At 34.6% G+C, this 27,231-nt stretch overlaps 4 protein-coding genes across 9 annotated transcripts in view; 2 read left to right on the top strand and 2 right to left on the bottom strand.

Annotated features, from left to right (window-relative positions):
- The first annotated feature begins 285 nt into the window (after positions 1-285).
- On the top strand, positions 286-2,980 carry LOC144850036 (uncharacterized). The gene is made up of 2 exons (XM_078707201.1): positions 286-1,283; positions 1,668-2,980. The coding sequence occupies exons 1-2, from the start codon at positions 359-361 to the stop codon at positions 1,979-1,981; spliced, it is 1,239 nt and encodes a 412-aa protein (XP_078563327.1). The 5' UTR covers positions 286-358; the 3' UTR covers positions 1,982-2,980.
- On the bottom strand, positions 1,551-8,207 carry LOC144850037 (RNA exonuclease 4-like). Its single transcript, XM_078707202.1, has 9 exons — positions 8,106-8,207; positions 6,697-6,925; positions 6,389-6,468; positions 5,615-5,740; positions 4,939-5,132; positions 3,982-4,070; positions 3,664-3,738; positions 2,967-3,041; positions 1,551-2,435 (listed from the first exon to the last, which is right to left on the bottom strand). Exons 2-9 carry the CDS (start codon positions 6,922-6,924, stop codon positions 2,238-2,240), a joined length of 1,065 nt encoding a protein of 354 aa, XP_078563328.1. The 5' UTR covers position 6,925; positions 8,106-8,207; the 3' UTR covers positions 1,551-2,237.
- Positions 8,208-11,229: 3,022 nt separating this feature from the next.
- LOC144849780 (transcriptional regulator Erg-like) overlaps positions 11,230-27,231 on the bottom strand; it is a 33,272-nt gene continuing 17,270 nt past the window's right edge. For 5 of the 6 annotated variants that reach the window (XM_078706832.1, XM_078706831.1, XM_078706828.1 and 2 more), the window contains exons 3-9: positions 24,417-24,617; positions 23,943-24,128; positions 22,525-22,593; positions 16,261-16,329; positions 15,826-15,882; positions 15,081-15,128; positions 11,230-12,612 (exon numbers count right to left, since the gene is read on the bottom strand). In XM_078706832.1, the coding sequence (XP_078562958.1) occupies positions 12,095-12,612; positions 15,081-15,128; positions 15,826-15,882; positions 16,261-16,329; positions 22,525-22,593; positions 23,943-24,128; positions 24,417-24,617 (1,148 nt within the window). In that variant the 3' untranslated portion in view covers positions 11,230-12,094. The remainder of the gene's footprint in view (positions 12,613-15,080; positions 15,129-15,825; positions 15,883-16,260; positions 16,330-22,524; positions 22,594-23,942; positions 24,129-24,416; positions 24,618-27,231) is intronic. The other variant, XM_078706833.1, reaches the window with a different exon arrangement.
- Positions 20,892-27,231, top strand: part of LOC144849786 (prenylated Rab acceptor protein 1-like) — a 100,456-nt gene continuing 94,116 nt past the window's right edge. The window contains exon 1 of the mRNA XM_078706840.1: positions 20,892-20,903. The gene's annotated coding sequence lies outside the window, so the exon portion shown is untranslated. The remainder of the gene's footprint in view (positions 20,904-27,231) is intronic.

Here is a 27,231-nt window from a genome sequence, read left to right as displayed (position 1 = left end):
TTTCTTGGTAATCCAGCATTTTTTGTATACGAGGATAATAGACGTACATATAGAATGCGTTCGCGTTTATAAGCTTAACACGCTGCTTTAGATAGGCTCAACACAGGCGTATAGCAGTGCGTACTGCGTATGCCATATCTGATTGATCGATTGCAGCCGCCATCTTGTTGGTTCGTTCTCCATGAAGAATCACTTTTTGAACTGCGATGACATTGTTGTTTAACATCTAGCCGTCGGCTATATAAAATATCATTGGTAGTACAGTAGTAGTAGATAGTAGTAGTAGGCCACTAGGAGTTTAGTAGAAGGCGGAAGAAGGTTCTCAGACTCTGCTAGAGCCTAGCAGCTTTATATTATAATGTCTAATATTGAAGCGGATAACCCTTCATATAGCCTGTTTATAAATAGTAAAGAATTGACATTTAATGATGATGGAGAACTCCCAATTTCGGTGAGCAGCAGATGCCGGCAGTTTTCAATCAGACGAGCCATCCTTCGTCGGCGGCGGACGTCGACTACCACCACCAGCAGCAGCAGTAGTACTAGGCCTAGTATGACTATGAGTAATCAAGGTGAAACCGTAGAAGTAGCTGTGAAAAATGTACACCAGTTTACGGGCGAAGAAATTAAAAAGCTTGTCTCTCTTGAACACACAAATATTGTCCGATTTATTGGAGCAATAAAAGAGGACGTTGTTAATGCGATCGTAATGGAATTTGTAACTGGGGGTAATCTATATGAATACATCGCCAGAAATAGGGAACAAAAAAAGTGTATAGGCCTACGATTGTGTTTAAATCTGACTTTACAATGTGCAAGAGGTCTGGAATACTTGCATGGTAAAAACATTATTCATAAAAATGTTCAATCGTATAACTGTCTACTCAGTTCAACAACGAATATATTGAATTGTAATCTGAAATTGAGTAATTTTGGTTTTAAAAAACAACACCCTCATGCAATTGACCTGACTACCTTTCATGAATCGCGCAAGGCGTGGCAAGCACCTGAAGTTATTGGAAATAAAGAATTTTTCCGAAAAGCTTCAGATGTTTATTCCATAGGAATCATTGTCTGGGAGATACTGACATGCCAAAGGCCATGGAATGGTAAAACTGATCATGAAATTTATGAAACTGTAGTAAAACGTAGTGAACACTTAAAAATTGAAGATGAATGGCCTAGTGAATTGCAAAAACTGCTAAAAGATTGTTGGAAGACTGAGCGGGCACAAAGACCAATCATTTCTGCTATATGTTGCAGAGTAGAAGTGGAAAAAGAGTGTATGTCATCTTTATTAACCTAATAACAAATAGTGTACATCAGTAGTGTACTGTATCCACAATACAGGTTTTGCAATGGGACACTGGTAGACAAAAGGAGATATAACCAACTGACTCCTTTATCATTTTTAGTCTACTGTCCCCATGCAAAAGCTCCACTAAACAATTAGAGATGTTTTATTCCACTTTTCTCTTTAATTAACCAATTACTTTTCTAGAATACAGTTATGTTCATACCACTTTTCCAACAAAGGCACATTAAATGAATAGTTTCTTTTTTTACTTTATTACCAATTCTCACTCCACTCCTTATACATATTTATCATTAAGTTCACTTACCGCTTATTCTTTTTAAACAAGATTGCATTCTGTTTTTATTGCCAGATCAAAATACTCCTATAGATCTGGATAGGCCATTACAAATGAGAGAGATACCAACAATAGCATCACATCTTAAACCAAAATCACATTGGAAAGAGTTTGCAGTTAACAATCTGGGAATTTGTGAAAGTGAATGCGATGCTCTTAAAAAAGAAGGAACCGACGACCAAGATCAATTGATATGTGATGCACTTCGCAAATGGCTAATGCGAGAAGGCAAAAATGGAACAGTTGGCACACTAGCAGAACATCTTAAACATTCACGTCTATTTGACGTTTCCGGATACAAGTTTTTGTGTGGACTACAACAACCTTAACTTTATTGGAAGAGGAAATAATACCAATGTTTTGATTTCAATATGTTGATCGTAATGACCATGGACAAATTAGAATTTACAGATGATCATGATGTACATATTATTGTACATATGTACAAAATACAAATCCAACTTTATCTACAGTTTACATGGGTTTATATCTGTAGGTAGATTTTCTAATCTTTATAGTTTCTCATGGAATGCATACACATTTTGTATCAAGTTTACATTTCAACTTTTTTTTTAACACAATAATTTACCTACGTTTCTTCTGTAAATTTCTAATTTTAAATATTTTGATCTTTCTTCTTTTCTCATCTTTAATAGATTTTGAGTCATTTGTACAAAAAGATTTTGTCTGTTTTAATACTCCTTTAGATTTTAATTTGTTTGACCTTTCCCACTCTTTCCTATTTAACATGTACAGCTTCATTGCCACACAAGCATCCTCAATCTTTAAAAAAACGAAATATAAATTCAATAAAAAACAAAATCCTAAATCTTTTTTAAAAAAACAAAATCCAATTTATTGAGACAGTGAAGATAGGGAACTTAATGTTGCGCTGCATTAAAAAAAATATGTAGCAGTATAAAGTTTACAACACTAAATTGTCGTAAATGTTGTAAACTGGTGGCAACAAATTCTTATATTAATAAAATACAATAGTTAATTATATCTCAACTATAATAGTAAATAACGATTATTTTATTTACCTGACGTTTCGCTAACTATCAGTTGGCTTTCTTTAACTGATCTGGATCAGGAAGACCCCCAATTTTAATAGAGATGAGAGCGGTTACAAACTCAGTCAAGTGTGGACCAATGTGTTGACCCCGTCATCTAGAGGTCAACGGTGACATACGTGTCACTACACTTTGAGAAAGCCAATAGTTGGCGAAACGTCAGGTAAATAAAATAATCGTTATTTACTATTACGGTTGAGATATAATTATATATAATGAAATTCTTATATTGTTTACTTACAGAATCATGTTGACCAGCTTGTATGGTTTTATTCAATATCACTTGAGCCAGCTTTTTCAGGCTTGGTTTAGATCCCTTCAAAATAAATAAGTCATAATGTAAATAATTTTCACTAATATTGGTAACTTTGGTTTATGTTTAAAACAATTAAATAAAATATGTTTAATTTATTTTATAACATGGGTTCAAGGATGTAGCCAATCAGACGCGCTGAAATGAATCGTGTGTGTGCTTTTTCAATTTTTACTATCATACAAAAAGTGCGCAGCAAAAAAGCAGAATCTTGCTAGGATAGCAGCACGATTTACGAACCAGGTTGTTTGCAGCGCGGACCCATTTAAAAACAAACACACCAATGTACTTTATATCAATTCTGCTACACAAAATTTTGCTAGGTTAGGCAGTGATTTGGTCGCTGATCAGTGCAATATTTGTATAATAATAGAGATTATCTACTTCTTGAAGAATATACTAAGCCATAATTATATGTTATGTAAGTTGTCATTCACCCACTGGTACAGTAAATACTTAAGATAAATCAAATCAACTGCATCTTCAGTTACAACACCAGTTGGCCTAATGATGCATCTAGGGCAAGACGCGAGGCCAGCTGATTTGATTTACCTTATATCTCAACTTTGATTATGTGGGTTAGACGATATGCTCTTTCTACTAATAAACTGATTATCATACTTACTTTATTCAATCTTCTAAAGGGTTTATAGTCTGATGTATCTCTAACTTTCCTCCGTGGATGGCCAAGGAATAAAACCTTCAAAATAAATAAGACTGAACAAAATAGAAGTGTATGATCCACTTCAGCAAACTCACAAACTTCATTGTCTCCCTGATAAAGGCTTGCTTGCCAAAATAAATATACAGGGCTAACACAATTATCTACAATATTTAACAATATTAAAAAATACAGCAAAAAGGGCTAACGAACTAGCTCAAAAATCACCATCTAAATCTTGCCTTATCCTAGGTAATTTTACCATTTGACCTACTAGTGTACCTTAAGATCATTTGACAATGCATGGCCCACTATAATCCGATCTTTAAAAATAGCAGCTACCTCTCTCTGTACATCTTGAAATTCTTCCCCTATTGAAACAAGTAAGATATGTTCTATAATTAGCATGTTAGCTTTTTTTTAAATCTATTGGTACAAAAAAGTTGCTAATGTGCTTTAATGCCACTAACATCTCCTAAAATCAGTCACTTTATCCATAAACGGCCCGGGAAGCCATATCCCCTCCACCTGTTTTTTAGGGAAAACCCCAGAATTTGTTATATGTATTTGCTGTAGTGTTGATTACGAGTGCAATTTCCAGCCATCTAGAGGTGTAATTCTTATCTTTGCACATGATACTGTGTGCGTAATAAAAGGGAGAACCCTGGTCTACTTGGCAAAGTAAAAGATGAAATGAAAGAGCTATTTTTAATCCTCTGAAAAATATTACCAGTTTTTTTGTGAATAATGCGACAGATTTAGTGGTGCCAAGCATAAGACTTCAGTCACACCATATGTTAGTAGTTAGTTAGTGTATGTTGGGGTTAAAATAGGCCTAATTTAGATACCACACAGGCAACTACTAATTCACAGTAAAAAATTACTAGGCCTACACTTCAGCAGACTCTCTTTGGATGTATGTGTTTTCGCTGATGAAGTCCAGGAATTCCCCTTTCAAAACACATGCATCATCAAACCACAAAGTTAGTTATAGTTTGTCGATTTATTTTAATGATAAACATGTTGAACGCATGTGATTTAAGGGTTGCCAGACAATGGGACACAACATAAATACCGAAATCGGGACACTTAAAATGTGCCTGTAAATTGATTGAAACGACTTAAAATTGCTCAGAAAGAAGGGCTTCCACAAAATGCTCACTTCACTTGCAAAATACTTGAATCTTTTATTTTCCCTCTCACCTTTCAAAACAGATCTGCGCCGTTGTCCATGCTTACCTGATTGGATATGGTGTGCTTTAATGCCACTAACATCTGTCCTATAATCAGTCACTTTCTCTCTTGGTTTAACATATTTGTCATAAACACATTTTCCAAATTCATTCACAATTGAAACTCTAGCTAAAATGCTCTCCTGTCCCTTGTAGCCAACACCTACCATTTCACAATCAACAGCAACATGTTTTGTTAAGCTGTGAATAAATAAGAAAGACCACCGTGTTGGTTTCCATTTGGACACAACACAAGGGCGTATGCACAACACAAGGGCGTATCCACAACACAAGGGCGTATGCACAACACAAGGGCGTATCCACAACACAAGGGCGTATGCACAACACAAGGGCGTATGCACAACACAAGGGCGTATGCACAACACAAGTGAATTGACCAATCACAGGTGACAACACAAGGGCGTATGCACAACACAAGTGAATTGACCAATCACAAGCGACAGTTTGGATGATGAATTGCATGATTATTGGTCAAATTACTTGCATTGTGTCCTTGCATTCTAGCGTGAACCCAGCTTTATGGTCAACACAAAAAAATAGTTTTGTTGATAGAATTCCTACATACTGTAAACCTCATTACCAAATAAGTTTTGTTGTTAATGTTTGCTATAGAGAGGTTTTTATCAAACAACAAAAGATAAACTATTAATTGACATGCTTACCCATCTGTTCCTTCCTCATCAACAAGTGCAACTGACAGTTTTCTTTGCTTTAAATTATTAGAAGATTCTAATAACGTAGGATCTACATCATCAAACCAAACATCCTCTTCCAATTCACCTGTTTGTCTACAATAGCAATAATACAAAATATCAAATAGAATTAACAGAAGCAACTGTGTCAATCCCAAATCTTGCCAAACACACACCATTTATCTTTTTATTATTAGTACTGTTATTGTTTGCTACTTGGGATACTTATTGTTAGCAGTACACACAAGTAGTAATAGAGAGGTTTCGCAATCTTACGAATACGATAACGAAAACGGATACGTCACGCACACGTATTCGTTTTTCGTAAGCCAGTAAAAATCTGTTTCGCATGGCAACAAAATATTGAGGGCGCCGTACAAAACGTGACTGCAGTAAATTTGGTACTTGGTGTAGGCCTAGCTAACATCAAAGCGAGTGAGGACTTTAAAAACTGCTATTTATCAAATTTACCTGGCATTTTAGAAAATTACTTCAGTAAATTACTTTCAATAAATCTATAATTATATTATAATCATGAATCATTCCTGATTCAAATGCAAAATGTGAAAAATAGATCAAAAACTATACTCGTTTTGTAATTACGAATATGACTGGTGATATTCGTCAACACGAATACGCTTTACGAATATGAAATGGGGATCAGCTCAAAAGTTTCACAAATGTGTGACGTATCCGTTTTCGTTATCGTTTTCGTAAAGTTGCGAAACCTCCCTAATAACTCACTGAAATTCCATTTGACTTGCTTGGTTTTTTAACTTCCTTTTCCTTCTCTGCTGACCAACACGGTCTGTTTTCGGAAAAGTCTGTAGTGCAAGATGAAAAATTAATTTCAATAAAAAGCTATCGTCAAATGTCAACTAAAATGAGTGATATTGGGTAGTAGACCAAAGTGGATTTTAACGGAACTGGTTATAGTAAAAGTATAGTTAGGGTTAATAGATTCTCACAGATTAATCCTCTAATTAAGAATAGTACTTATTCCTAGTTTCAAGGAATTTTCTATGTTTTGATTGAATAATGAAATATCATACCTCATTTAAAGCTTTCCAGTTACAATCAACATTTAGATACTGATGAGACTTTGTTACAGAACAATTAATACTTGGTAATTTGATCTTATTTGGTTTAGTATCATAGTTGCACTGTTGTGTTCTTTTCCTTGTATTACTTCCTAATTTCTCTGAAGTTACTTTATTATCTCTTTGTTTAGGAGCATGTCTTATTTCAGATTTCTTCATGGTTGTTTTATGAGATTTCATACTGGGAAAAAAAATCAAAAGTTTGCAACTTCTATACAAAACAAACTAAATTCAAATTTTAAAAACCTTGTGCGTACAAACTTTTTTCTGCTTAAGAATAAAATAAATGAAATGATCCATTTGGGATGAGTTGAATGCTCTCCCCTTGATTTACGTTTCAATCCCCTACTAGGTTTGAACTTGTCACCAGGATGAGTTAGGCAACTTTTAGGGTGGTACAGCATTGTACTTTCGCACTTAAAACCTGACCATTCAAGATCACTGGGCATAGCATATGTACTGTTCATTTCGGCCACCGCCGTTTCCCTGAAATATACTCATCCTCATAAGTATAGATCTGTATAAAATGTAATAGTTATCGTAGAATTCTATTATTAATTATATAATTATATTACAAATTTTATATAGCACTCTTAGGATGAAGCGCTGTATATCAAAATTATGTTTTATAAACTTGACGGCAAAGAACTGTTTTCAGTTTACGCTTAAAGCTATCAAAGTTAGTTTCAGACCGAATTGACACTGGAAGATCGTTCCATAACCGTGTACCTGAGACGCCAAAATACCTGTCAGCAAAGTTGTTGCTGGTTGTTGTGGGAACTTCTACCTTACAGGAATCGAGGCCTGATCTGATGCCAGATCTTCTTGGACGTGATGAGTTCACAAAGTTATTCAGGAGTGTGTCCACTCAAACACTTGTGAACATGACGCATGCAGCTGCAGCATGATGGGGATACAGTATTCATAAATGGCATTGGTAAAAAATTAGTTATCTTTATTTATTTTATTAATATTAGGCCAAAGCCTATGTAGTAATAGTATTGTATTGTATCATTACTATTCCATCACCTTCTGCTGCCAACAAGTCAACTCAAGATAGGAGGCTAGACTAGCCTAGAGCTAGCTATCTATCTTAGTTAGCTTTCTTGTCTAGTTAGGCCTAGCTAGCTATGCCTAGGCTAGAATAAGTTTCACTCCGCGAAAAAAATAAATCTCCTGTCGGCCGAAATGACTACGCTGACCGCTAGTTAGCCGCGCCTAGACCAACCCCCTACCTACCTAGGCCTAGCCCTACTTCTTTATGAGCAGAGAGTAAGTAAAGAGAGTAGGGCCTTGGGTAGCGCCTGACTAGGCCTAGAGCCTGTTATTACGCGTACGTTGCACACATTTTGCCAACATACCTCGTTCTAGCCGCCTCCGTTACAATATAAAAATAAAGTCAGGAGGTGCTCGCTCACCTGGTGCTCGCCATTTTCTATATAAATAATATATCTTTCTAGTATAAAAACATAGAGGGCAGTATCATACTAGAAGACACGTGCACACACCAAGCCATATAATATCACCGTATGATTAAACCACCCACAATCATGTGAAATTTGTGACCTTTGAACCTCTGCTTTCAACACAGCATGAATTTTGCTAATATATAACCAAAGTTTGATTAAAATCAACCCAGGGTAAAAATGTCCTCTTTCTAATTATTATAGTTCATTCAACTTGCTTGTAATTGGTTTGCGTTGCGGCTTATGTCCTGCGTTGCATATCCAGCATATCCTAATGATTCTGAAAGAGTTGCTCGGAAATTGACTTCGAAATATGGAAAGAATAGTCTCCAGGACCAGCCCCTGCCTATCATAAATTATCTTGACTCTCTAAATATCTGTCTTTCAAAAAGAAAAACATTTTTATTTATAAACAAAAAATAAAAATTCGTATCGGAGATTTGAACACCAGCTAGTAGAGCTGGAAGAATTCAAACGATATAGCCACTAGAGCACTACCCGTTGCCACACACGAGTAATGAAGGGTGACAGTAGTATACTGCCAGGCGGGTCTTGCGCCTTAACTTGCAGTTTACGGTCTAGATAATAAGTTTAATTAATAATCAACAAACACTCAAAGCGCTCTGATCTTTACGAAATAGCGCTATAATAGCCTAAATGTCGCATAGATAGATAGATTATACGCTTCACATTAGGTCATTCTAATCGTTACGTCATAAATGTGCATATTCATCACGTAATTGTGAGGAAACGAATCTAGTTTTAACCTCGCTATAAACCAGAGGACCGAATAGCTCAGTCGGCAGAGCGCCGTGTTGATGACACGAATGCTATGGGATCGAATCGATCCCGTGTCGGTCGGTGGAAAAGAGCTTACTAAAGCTATGCGAGCTTCTGTGTTTGGGGTTCACATATTTAAACATCCCCCTTTAATTTCCACCACACATCATGAGGCGATAACATCAAAGCATCTGATGTTGTGGTACCCCCAGCCGTGAGAGAGCCTAACCGTGCTAGAGGCAAGGGAGCACACATATTTTTTTTCTTCTGTGTTTTCCCGCCTCCTTCGATCTCGTAAATTTTATGTTTGGCGCCCTCAATTTTAAGACCACCTAAGTTATGTCAGAAAATTAGAAACAAATAAACAGAAATGTGATGCCGATGACTAGACTGGCTAGTGTATTCTCTCTATTTGTTTAATTAAATACATATGCATTATTGTAATAAATAATTTCAATGGAATGATAGAAGTTTTAATTTAATTATTCCTTATTTTTATATATAAAAAAATACGTAAACGTGGCACTGTTACAAAAAAGCGTGGTGGGGGCGGTTCCGGCCCGGCCCGCCTCTAAATCCGCGCCTGACTGAAACGTTATATCCAACCAGGATGTTTTAGTTGGTGGACTTGAACACAAATGATGTTCATACCTTGCCTACGGCTGCGTATCCATGACAGAGCGCAGTGACAGTAGTAGACAACGTTGGCATACACTCACAGAGCGCAGTGACAGCAATAGACGACGTTGGCATACACTCACAGAGCGCAGTGACAGCAGTAGACGACGTTGGCATACACTCACAGAGCGCAGTGACAGCAGTAGACGACGTTGGCATACACTCACAGAGAGCGCAGTGACAGTAGTAGACGACGTTGGCATACACTCACAGAGCGCAGTGACAGCAGTAGACGACGTTGGCATACACTCACAGAGCGCAGTGACAGCAGTAGACGACGTTGGCATACACTCACAGAGCGCAGTGACAGCAGTAGACGACGTTGGCATACACTCACAGAGCGCAGTGACAGTAGTAGACGACGTTGGCATACACTCACAGAGCGCAGTGACAGCAGTAGACGACGTTGGCATACACTCACAGAGCGCAGTGACAGCAGTAGACGACGTTGGCATACACTCACCGAGCGCAGTGAGAGCAGTAGACGACGTTGGCATACACTCACAGAGAGCAGTGACAGCAGTAGACGACGTTGGCATACACTCACAGAGCGCAGTGACAGCAGTAGACGACGTTGGCATACACTCGAATAAAGCGCATTGACAGCAGTAGACGACGTTGGCATACACTCACAGAGCGCCGCAGTGACAGCAGTAGACGACGTTGGCATACACTCACACAGAGCGCAGTGACAGCAGTAGACGACGTTGGCATACACTCACCGAGCGCAGTGACAGCAGTAGACGACGTTGGCATACACTCACAGAGCGCAGTGACAGCAGTAGACGACGTTGGCATACACTCACAGAGCGCAGTGACAGTAGTAGACGACGTTGGCATACACTCACAGAGCGCAGTGACAGTAGTAGACGACGTTGGCATACACTCACAGAGCGCAGTGACAGCAGTAGACGACGTTGGCATACACTCACAGAGCGCAGTGACAGTAGTAGACGACGTTGGCATACACTCACAGAGCGCAGTGACAGTAGTAGACGACGTTGGCATACACTCACAGAGCGCAGTGACAGCAGTAGACGACGTTGGCATACACTCACCGAGCGCAGTGACAGCAGTAGACGACGTTGGCATACACTCACAGAGCGCAGTGACAGCAGTAGACGACGTTGGCATATTGTTTATTTGGTAAAAACATGTACAATGGAAAAAAGATGAATTGAAAACTGTAAAATTGCTCTTGTGAAATTTCGTTTATTTCGTTATTGCACCATTGTATCAATATCATAGTGATATGGATACACAAAAATACATGTATGTGGTACACTATGAACAACGAAATATCGTAATTTATATTATTTATAGTATAAAAGCTATAATATTTTGTAACTATTATTCTCATGTTTAAATCTCTTTTTACATAATTTAGACTAGAAACCTATCATTTCAATCACAATAAAACTAGTATTGTACTGTAAAATACAAGAATTGTTTTTTAAAATGTATCCAACATTAGCTTTCTATGAACCATTTTTGCGAGTGTAAATTACTTGTTTAGGCCCTGTTATATGTTAATTATTGTGTTTTGTTTATTTGGAATATAACAAATAAATGGATCAATACTTTACAAATAGTAGGTATATCAAAGTAAGTCTCACAAAAATGGTTTATAATTGTTTTATAATAGATTAATTAACATTTTTATAAGATGAAGTGTGTATTACAGATTAATTTACATCTCAACTGAAAATATGGAAAATCTACAAGATAGATTTTATCAAAATTAGCGACGTCGTCGTCCGTATTGATTCGGATGAGTGCATTACTCTCCATCTATACGTCATTTCTGTTGTACCCTCACAAAAAACATGCAACATGAAAAATTTCACATAAAAACCGCATTTGAAGAAACCTATTGTTGATATCAAAAGATACTTCAAGGGAATGGTCCAGCATTCCCGCAATCATATACAAAACAGAGATTTTGAGTAGCGAAATTGACTACACATTTCTGTTACGAAACAGTTTATTTACATATGAATTATTACTATTATTCGTAAGAATACTTATTTTTCTTTTATTCAGAACGCTCTTTAATTTACTGTAGTTAAGTAAATTAACAGAACTAGTAGTATGTGTGCGATGACACATGGCTATGTGGATGAGTCACATGACTAGTAGTATGTGTGCGATGACACATGGCTATGTGGATGAGTCACATGACTAGTAGTATGTGTGCGATGACACATGGCTATGTGGATGAGTCACATGACTAGTAGTATGTGTGCGATGACACATGGCTATGTGGATGAGTCACATGACTAGTAGTATGTGTGCGATGACACATGGCTATGTGGATGAGTCACATGACTAGTAGTATGTGTGCGATGACACATGGCTATGTGGATGAGTCACATGACTAGTAGTATGTGTGCGATGACACATGGCTATGTGGATGAGTCACATGACTAGTAGTATGTACCTATGTGCGATGACACATGGCTATGTGGATGAGTCACATGACTTCCTGGATAAATATTAGCAGCACTTGGTGATGACCAATATGACGTATGCGATCCAAATAAACTAGCATTGGTTGATGGAATTGGCGCACCAACTAAGTTAAATTTTCCTGCAGGGTGATATCCTTGAAGATATGATAAATCTGACTGATATCGATACATACTTGGATCTGTTTGAACTGGTTGCATTGCTTGAGCCAACCCAGCAAAGTCAAATTTGTAGGCGTATCGTTTACCATGCACTTTGGTCATAATATTTTTATCATAATAATATCGTAGTGCTCTGCTAAGCTTGTCGTAATTCATATTTGGTTTACTTTTTCTTTCCCCCCATCGCCTAGCTACTTCATCTGGATCTGTCATTTTGAATTCCCCGTTTGTACCTTCCCATGTAATGCAATTTGAATTTGAGCTGTCTGAGAGAAGTTCCAATAAAAACTGCCATAATTGAATCTGCCCACTACCTGTCATAATAAAAAAAAAAGATGGTTTAAAAAATAAATAGTAATAATAATAATAAAAACGATAAATTATAATTTAAAATTTAATTTTTAATTATTCAATTGTATGGTAACATTCAATAAAATAATAAAAGTTTAAAATTTAATTTGGAACAAATTCTAACGGTTTGGGTATAGCGATTGATTTAGGCTACTGACCATAGAGTGGAACAAATTCTAAGGGTTTGGGTAGCGATTGATTTAGGCTACTGACCATAGAGTGGAACAAATTCTAACGGTTTGGGTAGCGATTGATTTAGGCTACTGACCATAGAGTGGAACAAATTCTAACGGTTTGGGTAGCGCTTGATTTAGGCTACTGACCATAGAGTGGAACAAATTCTAACGGTTTGCTATCTAATATTATGGATGGAGCCAAACGTATCCTTCAAAATGTGCACGGAATATTAAATATGTTGTCAAATGTACCCTTCAAAATTGTCCTTGGTATCTCAATGTACAGATAACTGATTACTCAGTCATTCATTTGCGCCCTCATGAGGAGTAGGATGTAAATTGATGTAAAGTATAAATATCAATTTACATTATATGAAATAAACAAAATAAGAGAATAATTTACAACGTGCTTGTGTTATGTTAATACAAACGAAATTCAATGTAAAATGTATCAAATCATTCAAACATAGGCCTGCAGCAAATGCATAACAATTCAACACATTAATTATGTTATCAAATCCAAAAATGTAACTGTATGAGAACTGAAGAACTGATTGTATTTTTCGTTACGATACTTTATTATTTTAATAATTTGCTAATAAACTAATTGACCTGTCTTGTCTCATCATAATATTGGGAGTGTGGTCTAAACAAAACCAAGCTAGACAAGTTTGTTTACATTTCAAAATTATTAGATCAAGCAAGAGTAAAAAACACAAAAATCAGAAGACTATTTTTTACGAACTCTGAAAGAAAAGGACAAATATCCGTACGTCGGAAATGCATTCATCTCATGGTATCCGCCGAGTCAATAAAATCGAATCGTTATTCAGTGCCTTTTAGTCGTTCAAATAATAATCATAAACGTACTTCAAGTACCATTTTGCCTCAAGTGTTTAATGGGAACAACTACGCCAAGCCATACCACCGAACAATGTCGAGTACGTTAACAAGTATGCTAACAGAAACGAAGACAACAAGTTTAATACAACAAACAAATACAACTCATCTCAACTATGTTTACATACTAAAAACTAATTGATGATAATGATCATTAATTCATTCATAAGATGTAGCCGGCACACGATAACTCCGTTTGAAACCACGTCTAAATTACAGTAAGTTACACGAAAACGTAGACTAAGTTGCTGAAGTTATTACGTAACGTATTGTAGGCTATACGTAAAATCAATAACCAAGTTTAGTGATCACCCAATCGGTATGCTGTATTTAGATTTCTCCAGTAATACAGCATCACATGTGTTTCACAATGTATCGCCTGTCATAGGTGGGAGTTCGTTCAAAAGAGAGGATGCAACTAAGGTGCGTCCACCATAAGTCTAAGATAACAATGATTTATTTGTCACTGAGAAAACAAATTGGGTGATAGATACAAGATGGACGGGACAAAGTATTAAAGCTTCTAACGTTAAAACAAAGATCTTGATGATTTCATCTGGAATCTAAACACCCATAACCAACCTATATCAATCTTTACAATCTATTTGTTCTATATTGCTATAATTATATATATTTATGTACGTTATTTATTTATTATTATACACACTTCCTCTAGTATCCACGCGTGTATTTGAGTCGATGTACAGAAAGCAGCAATTGAATTGGCTGTTTTGGCAAACATAAATATTTAATTCAGCTTCCTTTGTCATGTTATTATTTTTTTATATTCATTGCAAATGGCGATAAAGAAAAGAATTTACATCATTTTCTAATGCCACACCGATGCTATTATTATTATTGTATGCTTATTCTCAAGCATTTTGATTTAAAATTGATTTTGTTTATATTATTTTTATTCCCAAAAACACCAATGTATTTAATGGTATTTTGTAAAATACAAATTAGTTTAAGTAAGATGTCAGAATAAATGAGTTAAAGATGACTAGTATAAGATGAGTGAGGTTGATTGCTAACAATAGATCGATCCAGTAAACGTATCAAGACATTGATTGAGTAAAACGATTGGGTTAATTATCTGATACTCAGTTTATACTTCAGGCTACACTTAAGTCAAACGAAAGACATGTCATATATCTACACATAAATCTACACACGACGGTGATATATTATTTCTAATTTTCATCTTTTAAAAAAATATATTTTTATTCTTAATAGTTTAAGTAAAAAACATCACAGACAAACAATCTCATTTCCTAAAACTGACTTCAAATTAGCAAAAAAAATATTTAGAATTGATCCGAATTTCTAGAAAATAACTATCGTAGGTTACTTACCTGGGTTACTAAGCGTCCTACTAGTAGGTCCAAACATCTTGTAAGGATCTACAAAATAAACAATTTGATACTTTCATATAATAATTTAGAACAGGGTTTTAAAATAAAACCATGTGAATAATAAAGCCTTTCCAAACTGAGCATAATATTAATCTGATAGTGTCTGTGTATTCTAAAAATGTTATCTTCCTTTATTATTTTACAGATTTTTCTCAGGTACTATACTGTGTGTAACAAGGTATATTTCTGGCGGCAATAACTAACGTTAAAACGCATGACAGCGCTAAAGAGTAAACTTAAACGCTGTTCTCACAAATAACTAACGTTAAAACGCATGACAGCGCTAAAGAGTTCATATAAACTTAAACGCTGTTCTCACAAATAACTGACGTTAAAACGCATGACAGCGCTAAAGAGCAAACTTAAACGCTGTTCTCACAAATAACTAACGTTAAAACGCATGACAGCGCTAAAGAGTAAACTTAAACGCTGTTCTTACAAATAACTAACGTTAAAACACATGACAGCGCTAAAGAGTAAACTTAAACGCTGTTCTCACAAATAACTAACGTTAAAACGCATGACAGCGCTAAACAGTAAACTTAAACGCTGTTCTCACAAATAACTAACGTTAAAACGCATGACAGCGCTAAAGAGTAGGCCTAAACTTAAACGCTGTTCTCACAAATAACTAACGTTAAAACGCATGACAGCGCTAAAGAGTAAACTTAAACGCTGTTCTCACCTGGTTGAACCTGTGTCGGTTCATGTTTAATATTTGTTGCTGTTTGTGTGTAACTTCCTGTATAAAAAATATTAAACTTAAATTAAAGATTCCGAGCTATGAATTCAGAAAATATTATTTTATTGAAATACGTGGTTAAGCGTTTATTATCGTTTATTGCACTATATACTTATTGTGGACAGTAGCACGGTTAAACTGTATTTTGTCTAATTCAATTCTTATGAGTAAATCCACTTACATTTATATCAATGTAGTTCCTATATTAACTATACTGATATGGTTATACAACAACATATAGCTCACGGTATAATGAGTTTTAATGAGTAAAAATAACCAATTGGTTAATTTTTTCTATAACATGTTTTAATGTTGGCAACCATATAGTTATTAGATATTTAAATCAAAAATTTTTTTTTTAAACCCTTAAAATATTACCTTTTGCAATTGATGTACTACCGCTCCAGACTGGCGTCCTTCCTCTTACCACTGATTCACAAGTCGCTTCTGAGAAATAATGTTTAACATGCATTTTATTCACAACCATCACATATTTTTTATCTATTAAATTAGAACATTTAAATGTTTAGCTTGTTTATTCACAATAAGCAATAAAACTTCTTTTGTTAATGAACTGGACTTGGTTTGAATTAGAAAGTTGCATATAGAGGCTTCTGGATCACGACGAAGCAAATAACAAATACATAAGTACAGTTATTTTTAGTTTATTTAAACTCATATTTTCTACAACAAAAACAAAGACTACGTAAGTGATTGTGTGTGTCGCTATATTAAGCCATGCATTTTATTTAGGTTACGAGAAAAAAATAGTACAAATATTCACAGGTCTACTGAACATTATAGGAAAAAGGGACGACTAAAAAATATGACGATAAACAAGGAAAAAGGGACGATTAAAACATGACGATGAACAAGGAAAAAGGGACGACTTAAAACATGACGATGAACAAGGAAAAAGGGACGATTTAAAACATGACGATGAACAAGGAAAAAGGGACGATTAAAACATGACGATGAACAAGAAAAAAGGAACGATTTAAAACATGACGATGAACAAGAAAAAAGGGACGATTTAAAACATGACGATGAACTAGAAAAAAGGGACGATTTAAAACATGACGATGAACAAGAAAAAAGGGACGATTTAAAACATGACGACGAACAAGAAAAAAGGGACGATTTAAAACATGACGACGAACAAGAAAAAACGGACGATTTAAAACATGACGATGAACAAGAAAAAACGGACGATTTAAAACATGACGATGAACAAGAAAAAACGGACGATTTAAAACATGACGATGAACAAGAAAAAACGGACGATTTAAAACATGACGATGAACAAGAAAAAAGGGACGATTTAAAACATGACGATGAACAAGGAAAAAGGGACGATTTAAAACATGACGATGAACAAGAAAAAAGGGACGATTAAAAACATGACGATGAGCAAGAAAAAAGGGACGATTTAAAACATGACGATGAACAAGAAAAAAGGTAGAAAAGGCACTAAAACAATATTACAATGGAATACAATTTGACTTATTTAGTTAAAACGTTACATTTTTACCATCACGGCATTATATCTTATATAGCATTCCATTATTATCAAATCGTCTGTTGTTTTTTTGTTGTCAATGATGATTAACGCCAGCATAGTGCATTCATATGCATTTACTGAGATAAATTTAATAAATATCACTACATTTTGAATGAACAATTTCAACTGAACCCATGAATCTAAGGTTATTTAATTTAAACAAACGTTTGTTCACGATTCAGTCTATCCCTGATTTGTTAAATTCAATACTGGCAGTGAATAGAGCATCAATAACAAAACAAGAAACGATTTATATACAGAACAACTTTGAGCTGCTGCCGGGGAGGTTTTCTCATTATTTCAAAACTATTGCTTTATTTAATAATCAACCAGTCTGGATCTTTAATTTCATCACAATAAATGTAATCAAAAATTATCGTCAACGGTTTATGTTTTAGATCAGGTAGTTATTATAGTAGTAGTGGTAAGTGATATGTTGTGAGTTTTGAATTTTGTTGCTATCATTTATATGGTTTTGTCGTGGTAGTTTTGATTACTGTTTTTAAGTACGTGATTATTATATGAATCACGCTATACAGTATACTAGAAATGAACGTTTTTTAAATAGAAGTTGACAGCATAAGCCGAATGGTTGTCCGTTAAAATGCTCTAGTGCATAACTATTGTCAGTGATGAGCAAAGTTGACTTGTTACCGCAAGGGGAAATGTTATTAAGTAAGGAAATAGAGAATAATCTGGAAGGAAACGCAGAGCAGCCAAACAATATTACTCGTTATCAAGCACGGCGGCGATCTACTCATTACACTCTTTATGCCTTAATAACGGATTGCACATCTAATCATTTAAATACTTGTATTTCTTAGTAATTACATTTTTGTACAATGACTGATTAGTTATTATATTTGGTATAGGACGATCTAAAAAAACTGCACCAATAAATTATTTAGGCCTAAGCATCATAATTTTCTTAATTATTGATTTACGAACGATTTTTTATTATCTATCTAGACCTATCTGTTTTATTTATCTGTATGTTTTACTTTACAAAGTTGGGGGAAAAATAAATACATACTTGATGAATACTGTATATTTTATATACAAATATTGTATACCCTGAATTTAAATTTCAATGCAATTGTTTTACAAAGCGAGATACGTAGAATTCATGAACATTGGCTAATATTTCCTGTTTGTTGATTATCACCTGTCAACGGAAATCATAAAAAAGTTTACTATTGATCGCCATGTTAGAAGGCACCTGCAGTACGAAACGCTAAAATGACCAACTATATTTAAATATTTATAACTATTAGTAAAAAAAAAATTGTATTTGTAAAATACCGTAATTGTTAATAATAATTGAATAAAAAGAGTAATCCTACCAGTTATGTACATGTTGTCCTTTCCTGGGTAGTTTCTAGGTAGAAACGGTGGATAAACTAGATACCGGCGGCGCGTCGAGCGGGCGTACAGACAAGCCCCCGTCGCAAATTCTTGTTTGCGATCCGTATTGAAGATAATCTCAGCAAATAAAAAAAAACTATCGCATGTTTTTGTTCACGACGACAAATAAAAGTAACTTTTGAAAAAATGTGTATATAATTTATATTATTCGAGTACTGACTATTCTAAAAATGTTGGTGAGTCGCCGATTTTACGTCCAACGGAAGATACCATGTCACCTCAAATCAGAAAATAAACCAAGATTCTGATTGCCTTTTATTCATTCAGTGCTATAGGCTAAGCTTGTAGAAAGAGTTTGATATCTTCTAATATGGACCAATCAAACAGAGCGTTAATGAATAATGTATGAAGTAATTTATTATACACCTAAGCGATGATGCTAGCTGGCTATACAGAAGCAGTGGTCGATATTTTAAAAGAGGCTGTTGTTGGTCGCGTGTCGTTGAATTAAGTCATCCAAAATCTTTTGTTATAGTTAACTAGTAAATATTGGCTAAAGATTATGAAAGCAGTAAAACAAAAAAAAATCAGCATGCGCCACTGAATATGAGCAAAATCTTCTGAAAACACTTCATGCACCAGAAAATAAGAAACACCTATACTAAAAAGAAATAACAGAACAGGCACGTGTCTACTAAATCGCCCATGGTGTTCTTGGCTTTATGTTTGCACAATGATGAACGAAGAACGATTCTTACAAACATAATTTATTAAAAGCTCTAGGTCAAAATAATGAGATTTCTAGAGGTTTTGTTCCTTATAATATCTAAGGCCGTGATTATAGGTAACAAGCAGGTGCTTTTTAATAACTACTAAAATATCTACTGACAACAAATAATACCTTTTTTAACAAATATTTTCTGCAGTATATTAAATGGTGTTAAAATGTATGTATATCATTATTACAGCCCCTTATGGAAATATTATTTATATCCATAGCTACTCTACATAGAACTGGCATTAACATTAATATTATTTATATCCATAGCTACTCTACATAGAACTGGCATTAACATTAATTTAAGAAAGCTATCTGTTCATTTATAACACTGTACGAGGTTTTTGTAATTGTTGATTCAATTAAATTCAATTTGGTTTTATTTTTTACATTGAGGATGCAAATTTTATTACAAATTAACGAAAGTTTGAAACAATGTGGAAACGGCGGTATTTACTATTATATGCAAAGATCAGAGACTTGAAGGTAATGTTCAGTTAATGGTTTACTTGTAATGTATGAGGGAAAGGTTTGCTTGCCGTAATCTGTACAAGACTTATTTTAAGAAGCTATTTTAAGTTTATTCAAATCATAGTAAAAATTCGAAAATTAAAGTAAGATTAAGAATTTCATAAAAAATCATAATACTAATAAAGAATCAACAAGTAGCCGAGATGATAATAATAGACTGTTAGCCTCACTTTAATTAATGCTATAGAGTATGTTGAAAAGGAATCAATAATAATTGATCGCCTTAAATTTAATCAAAGGCACGTTCTTTATTAGTATGCCTTCTAAGGTTAATTCACAGTTGGTTTATGCCAAGTTAGTACGTGATGCAATTCTACTGTCGTTTATTGAGTAAATGATGATCAGTTTACAGTACATCAAGTGGCCTTTCATTTTTAAAATGACATGAAGCGGAAAGGGAAACTACAATCAACGGATGCTCAATCCTTGTCGAACTTTAGTATAACAATCAACATAATAGCAAAATACGAAGTATGACGGAAGTTAAGGGGGAAACAATTGCAAGTCAATCGATTGAAACTCTTCCGAAAATACTTTTATACTTAAGAGCATACAATATGAACGTGAGAATCGTTCAATATTCACATTATGATATCATCAGCCAAAATTAGGGAAAACACAGAATTACAAGATTTAATAAAGGTTGCTTACTTCCTTTAAAAAATGTATTCAAATTTGATATATCGCATTATGAATCTTAATGAAAAAATAATCTGACAAAATATATATTAGAGGTAACCAACTAAAAAGAGAACCTTGCAAGTAATATTGTAGGTGATATGATTGGTATAATGAAAACAACAACAAAAGAAGGCAAAATTAAATATCTATATTAGTTATATATGAAATTAATAGGATGGGAAATATGTCTTCTATTCTATTATAACCAGTAACTAATATAACCATACAATAGGTTGACTGTAATTCATAGCGTAATGTATGCCTATTCAAATGACTTCTTCACAATGCCCTTTAAATGGAAGTTATAAACACGATGAAGGCCCTTATGTCTTTCAATTCCAATACTGCAAGGTGGTTCTATGTATCGAATTTATATATGGATAACTAAATTAAAGGTCGTGTTGTTACTTTTGGTTGATTTTTGTAAAGGTTTTGGTTTACTTTCTTCATAATTACATTTTAAAAATTTCACTTTCTAAGTCAATAAATCACGTGACTAAATAGTGACTGGATTATAACTTATTTCGGTTAGCAATAAAACACGATAAATCTAAACGTTTGGTATTATTCTTCAAGTAATGTCAAGTCCTTCCCTGTGCATGTAAAGGAGCTTTAATCACTTTTTATTAAGTAGGTTCTTCAATGCTTTCACAATAACAATGCACAACAGCACACGAACCTACACTAAAGAACGTTAACAAAGAAAGTTAATAACATTGCAAGTGATCACGCGTAAAGTAATATCTTACAAATCGAGCGTCTTAATTGTGTAATTAAGTTCGAGACAGGAACGTATTTAGGATACAACAAGTATGAACCAAACCATGAAACAAATCATAACAATTCTAAGATATCGCTTTGTAGGCGAGTAGCAACAACAATTGTCTTAAAACCCAAATTAGTATACGTTACAATAATTGAAAAAATGATATAATTATTACAAACACATAAACAGGACAGATATAATTACAGATAAAATTGATGAAATACAACATAGTACCAGGGATATTTTTCGGGTTTATCACAATTCCGTTATCCGACATGTACTATGTTTAGTTATGGTTAGGGTGATAAGGAAGGCTACGGGGTGTTGAGATTGCACTGCATTTAATTTGGTAAAAACAACTCAGATTCAAACTAGGTTTCTGTTGGATATTGAAAGTACTATCTTAATTGTAATTATTATTATTATTATTTTGTTTTCCTTATTCTCACATCCTCAACTTTATCCTTTCAAAATTAGTTATTTTTCAGTATATCACTGTGTGGTTTAGAATTTCTTCTAACCTGTAGGCCTAAATGATAATGTTTTGAATCAAAAAGCAAAAAACGCTGTGGGTATCAGTGACTGGATCAAAACGATAAAGTAGAACCACGTCGAGAATGCAGTTAAGAGTTCGGATTTGAAAAACACCACGAACCCCCTCACTGGTGGTTTAAACTAATGGTTGTAGATATCAAGCATATTCTGGGTTCGAACCTCGGTTGGGACGGCTTTTTATCATTCTCACATATTTCCTCATCTTTCCGTTTATAAATCAATTCATAGTATATCACTGGACGGTTTAAAATGTCTCTGTCGGCCGAATGTATAATACTAATAGAGTGGCGTTTGTTTCTTATACACTCATGTTTGCTATTGCATGCATATCAAAATGACGGAATTTTCACTGGAAAGTTTTAATTGGGACGGGCATCTAGTATAACACAAGTGTATAAATCTTACCGTTCCTGGGCATGCGTGATGATGTATCCACTGGAGTCGTAGAATTTGGGTATGGAAATGCTGTGCTTCCTGCAATGAAACATGTTTGTTGTTTAGTAAGAGGGTGTGGTGGAGGAATTGGTGGCTTTATACAGACGTGGACCTAACTATCGGGTGCAATTAAAGAATTTTGGAAAATGAATTATGGCAAAATTTAACAGAAGTAATATTGCGTTTTAGGGAACGATCCGGTGAATGAAGAAATGGGCGATGTGCGGATATAAAGTATAATAGGGTGGAATAAATGCAAGTTGTGCGGGATCAAGTTTATTGAACCGACGGAATATAGGTAGTGGATCAAAGGCATACAACAGAGATAGATCAGCTATTTTGGAAGGAATGAGGTATAGGTAGATAAACAATGAGTAGGTAGACAAAATAATAAATTGAAATAACGTATGCAGCCTAACTAGGCTGAATTGCACACAGACGAGCCAACATCCCGCCTCCGATTTATGGCTAATTCTGGTGCCCCTTACCACTACGTCACTTGATGCAATTTGAAATGTTGCCAATGACAACAATTATGATTGACCTTGTTGGTATACGAATGATCATGGTGGTGATCATTTTATGAATTTTAATGATAATTCATTGTAATTATGCACGATTGGATGCTATAAAATTGAAAATGAAAATTGTTTGAAAGATGGCGCTGTTTAGGTTTATAACACGAAAGGGAAGTTATACAAATGCATACATAATTGTAGGTCTTAACATGGACCTATGTCCATGGTCTGAACATGGTCTAAACATGGACCTATGTCCATGGTCTGAACATGGTCTGAACATGGACCTATGTCCATGGTCTGAACATGGTCTGAACATGGACCTATGTCCATGGTCTGAACATGGTCTAAACATGGACCTATGTCCATGGTCTGAACATGGTCTTAACATGGACCTATGTCCATGGTCTAAACATGGTCTTAACATGGACCTATGTCCATGGTCTGAACATGGTCTGAACATGGACCTATGTCCATGGTCTGAACATGGTCTAAACATGGACCTATGTCCATGGTCTGAACATGGTCTGAACATGGACATATGTCCATGGTCTGAACATGGACCTATGTCCATGGTCTGAACATGGACCTATGTCCATGGTCTGAACATGGTCTGAACATGTAGTAGGACTAGTTTCATTATAACATGAAGACTGCACAGGCTTTACAACATGCAGATGTAAAGAAACAGTATAATGTTAATACCTTACATAATAATACAGAGGCCCTTATACCAGATATGGCCTAGTGGAGTTCACAATGCATTTATTACCAAATATCATTCACAATTCATAACGCATTCAGAGTATCATTCAACATTCATATTACAGAATAAATTAGCAATAGTTAGAAATCATTAGTTTTGGTTACCAGGAAACGAAGGAGTAACATGCTGCTTGCTAGTGGTGTTGTTGTTGTTGTTGTATCGTTCAGGCTCATGACGATTTACAGGCAGTCCATTAAAGTCCATCATTTTACCTTGTGTTGGCACGGGACCTCTTGGAGAGGGTTGCAACGCTTTATCTACGTCTTCTGACGTCAAATTAGGCAACGGAGCTGTTATTATGAAATTAAGACTTTTAAAATATAAGAATTACTCAATGTTTGCTATTATTTGGTTCTAAGATGTTTGTAAATTACAATATTTCCAAAGGGATCAGTAGACCAATAGTTCTGTAGGAAACGGACAAAGATCCATTCGGCAGGAATGCAGCTTATAACAAATTCAAAACAACGCCCTCAGTTGTTCATCGACAACTTTATAAGTGTGGCTATACCATTATTCAACGAATTTACTGTCAAAAAATCCAAGATACTACTTTTTGCGTTTTTTTGTCCACTTACTTTGTTTCAAAAAATTCAAATGTGACATAAGGACCTCAGCATTATATGCACTTGTAATCCGGATGAAATCGTCTCTGTTCATTTTACATAATTGTTTTCCATCCATGCTGAATCTTGTTACTTGTACATCCTGCAGAGAATATTCTCGAACAGCCCACTCAACCCACTGTTGGACATGTTCAGTGCTCCACATATTGGGATCTAAAAACAAATTTATATTCACTTATTTAGTCGAAATTATTATTAATTCGCATATAATTTAGGCCTACGTTTAAACTCCCAAAATAGATAAGAAAATAAAAGAAGATAAGAAAATACCAAAATGCTACATAGATCTCTATATTACATGTATTACAAGAAACAGAATATAACATGATATAAAAGGGTTAACGAAGATCAAACGCGGTGTTACCACTCCAATTGTAGCTAATAATTAATATCTGTTACCCGGAGTTCAGTTTTTGTTTCTTTTTTATGTCAAATAAAACATTTTTATAGTAATTACGTATATTTTTGTCTTTATTATTTCCCATGACCTTGTTAGAAGTGCTTTATATTATGTTTACTGCTTTTTTTTAACTGGTTGAACTTGTGTAGTGTCAAGCATTCACCTAACACGCGATAACACGCTCTCGTTTGAGCAAATTGGATATTTCCCGCCAGTAATTGCTTCTTCCTTGGGTACATCGTCTGTGACAAAATCTACCCCGGCCACTGACCTCCATACAAATAAAACTTGTACGTGCCAATACGTTTGTATACTTCCGATTTGTCCAATTCGACTTACTTATTTTAAAATAATTAATAACTACATTATGACACTTTTCATTATTACACCAGTAATCAACATTATGTTTTGTTCTAAATTGAAGACTCACAAACAAAAAACCAATCACATATCATTTTTTACCATTTATCAATAAATAATTGTATCTAATTTCAGAATGATGTACGTGTATGTATAGTATTTCAAAAATCGTTTGAATGAATAATCAAAGCTATTTTCTAAGTGTTTAACCAAAATCAGTTGTACTTCAGAGCAATATGAAAACCGTGATTTTATCAGTAATATTACAATTTATTAAAAGCTACAAACTACAACAATATCCTACTCGGTGCTGTACATTTTGATAACTGTTAACATATTAATGTATATCATATTGTTATACTTAATAAATTGATTGTTTTAATGCCGCTTGCGATTTACATTTTCTTCCTGTATTGCAAGGTTGATGTGACTCGGCATCCGGTTTGTCACTTCGCTTGTTTACGCTCAGTCTACACAATTTACTGCAGTAACAGTTCTATCAAACCACTTTGTCTTATTTTGTGCACTATACTATAGACACGGGATGAGTTATAAACCGCCTATATAACAAACACACAGGAAACAGCCTGGTGATATATACTGAAAATGTATTTATTTATTTATTTGAAACGATAAAGATGTGGAAATATGTGAGATTTGAACCCGGAACCTTCTGCTTATATGCAGACTGATGTACTAACCATTAGACCAGGGGCTTTCGTGCTATTGTTCAAATTTGATTTGATAGCGACAACAAAGTGTATGGCTTTAGAGCGTATAATAAATTTAGTAAATCTAAGTTGAGAGGCAGGCAGGAAAGCATTTGAGTTGAGAAGCAGGTCTATCCTCTCTGTAAATGAATATCCATGTGTACAAGACAATACACACAAGCAGATATTTTAATAATATTCTCTAATTTAATATACGATAACCCATAAAAACGATTATAATGAAACTGAGTTTAGGCCTAAAATGTTCATAAACCCACAGCATTTTGTCTGTACAATAGATATCTCCAAACGAGTCGATTATTATTGATATGCACAATACTAAATTAATATTGTATTTACTTTGCTGTTTCTAGGCGAAATCACCATTTATTATTGACAATTCATATTAGTGTACAAACTATTTCGTTAATGTTTATAGTTTGTCTATTATATCTATTGTAAAAGGTTTTGTGGAAAATAAACAGAATTTTAAATTATGGTTTGTTATTGATAAAATCATTTATAAAAATCCAAATTTATCTTAATTATCACAAGGTGACAAACAGCTTTAATATGGAGAGAAAGTGATTCCTCAATGGTCGTACATGAAAAAATGAGGTTCTGTAGTATAGTGTCAGGAGACGCCAGAATATGGGACGAAAGTTGCTGGTAGAAGACATGATAACTGCATACTATTTATTTCGCTAGACAATGATATCCGTCTCGGGTGCAGATGAGATGACCCAACAGGTTAGATCCATTCTGTTGATTTCATAACAAATCTTACAATCTTACGTGAATAACAAATGTTATATAGGCCTCATGGTATTAAACTTACTAAGTTATCAATTCCAATTCTAATATTTTTAATTTGTCAACACGACAATGCATAAAACAAGAGTACACTATGCAACGAAACAAATGTATGATTATAAGGTATATTTCATTATCCTATATTACTTAAATAAATATATAGGCATAGGCCTATACAGGGTTGAAGGATATTTCACTTCAGTATAATATGTTCAACTTTCTTCGTTGTGTATTTTCTCTAATTTAGCTTATTGGAAATGGTTTTCATTTGAGGGCTTGGAAGTTATACAAAAGATTTGAACACCTGTTTGTAAATGAACAAGCCTGATTGATAAGTTGGAACAATGCTCCGTAGAATATTAAAAAAGAGAACACAATATACTTGAAGAGAATATTAAAGTAGATGTGATTACTAAATCGATTTGAAAGCGAAGGAATATGCTGATAACAGCACGAGAATAAAATGCTGCTTATTTGAGTGTAA

The sequence above is a fragment of the Antedon bifida genome, chromosome 8 (assembly GCF_963402885.1).
Source record: "Antedon bifida chromosome 8, ecAntBifi1.1, whole genome shotgun sequence".
NCBI lineage: Eukaryota > Metazoa > Echinodermata > Crinoidea > Comatulida > Antedonidae > Antedon > Antedon bifida.
Note: the sequence above shows the minus strand (reverse complement) of the source record. Positions and strands in the feature narration are given on the sequence as shown.